The sequence below is a fragment of the Rhinopithecus bieti genome, unplaced genomic scaffold (assembly GCF_001698545.2).
Source record: "Rhinopithecus bieti isolate Rb0 unplaced genomic scaffold, ASM169854v2 scaffold_77911, whole genome shotgun sequence".
NCBI lineage: Eukaryota > Metazoa > Chordata > Mammalia > Primates > Cercopithecidae > Rhinopithecus > Rhinopithecus bieti.
In genome coordinates, this window is record NW_016873284.1 from 1 (window position 1) to 482 (window position 482).

Genomic DNA, 482 nt, shown 5'->3' on the forward strand with positions numbered 1-482 from the left:
GAGACATAACCGCCAACCTGGGCGTCGGGGAGATGGCCGAGACTGACCCCAAGACCGTGCAGGACCTCACCTCGGTGGTGCAGACACTCCTGCAGCAGATGCAAGATAAATTTCAGACCATGTCTGACCAGATCATTGGGAGAATTGATGATATGAGTAGTCGCATTGATGATCTGGAGAAGAACATCGCAGACCTCATGACACAGGCTGGGGTGGAAGAACTGGAAGGTGAAAACAAGATACCTGCCACACAAAAGAGTTGAAGGTTGCTAATAATTTATACTGGAATCTGGAACACCATGTTTCCAAGCCAAGAGAAGATCGAATGGCTTTTTACAGCTAACTACTATGTGTAGACAGGTTTTATATTATAAAGTGCATTCTTACCACATACTATATAGTTAGTTTGTAGAGTGATTTACCCCCCAGTTTCTTGAACATAGTATCTTCACATCTTGGATCTTGGTCAGTTGTGCTATTCA

The 482-nt window shown here is 44.2% G+C and overlaps 1 protein-coding gene across 1 annotated transcript; it reads left to right on the forward strand.

Annotated features, from left to right (window-relative positions):
* Positions 1 to 6: 6 nt before the first annotated feature.
* Positions 7 to 476, forward strand: LOC108525621 (heat shock factor-binding protein 1). Its single transcript, XM_017866538.1, has one exon. The coding sequence runs from the start codon at positions 33 to 35 to the stop codon at positions 261 to 263; it is 231 nt and encodes a 76-aa protein (XP_017722027.1). The 5' UTR covers positions 7 to 32; the 3' UTR covers positions 264 to 476.
* The last annotated feature ends 6 nt before the right edge of the window (positions 477 to 482 follow it).

Excerpts from the sequence above, each read along its gene's own strand:
- LOC108525621 (XM_017866538.1), top strand. The coding sequence starts at position 33 with ATGGCCGAGACTGACCCCAAGACCGTGCAGGACCTCACCTCGGTGGTG.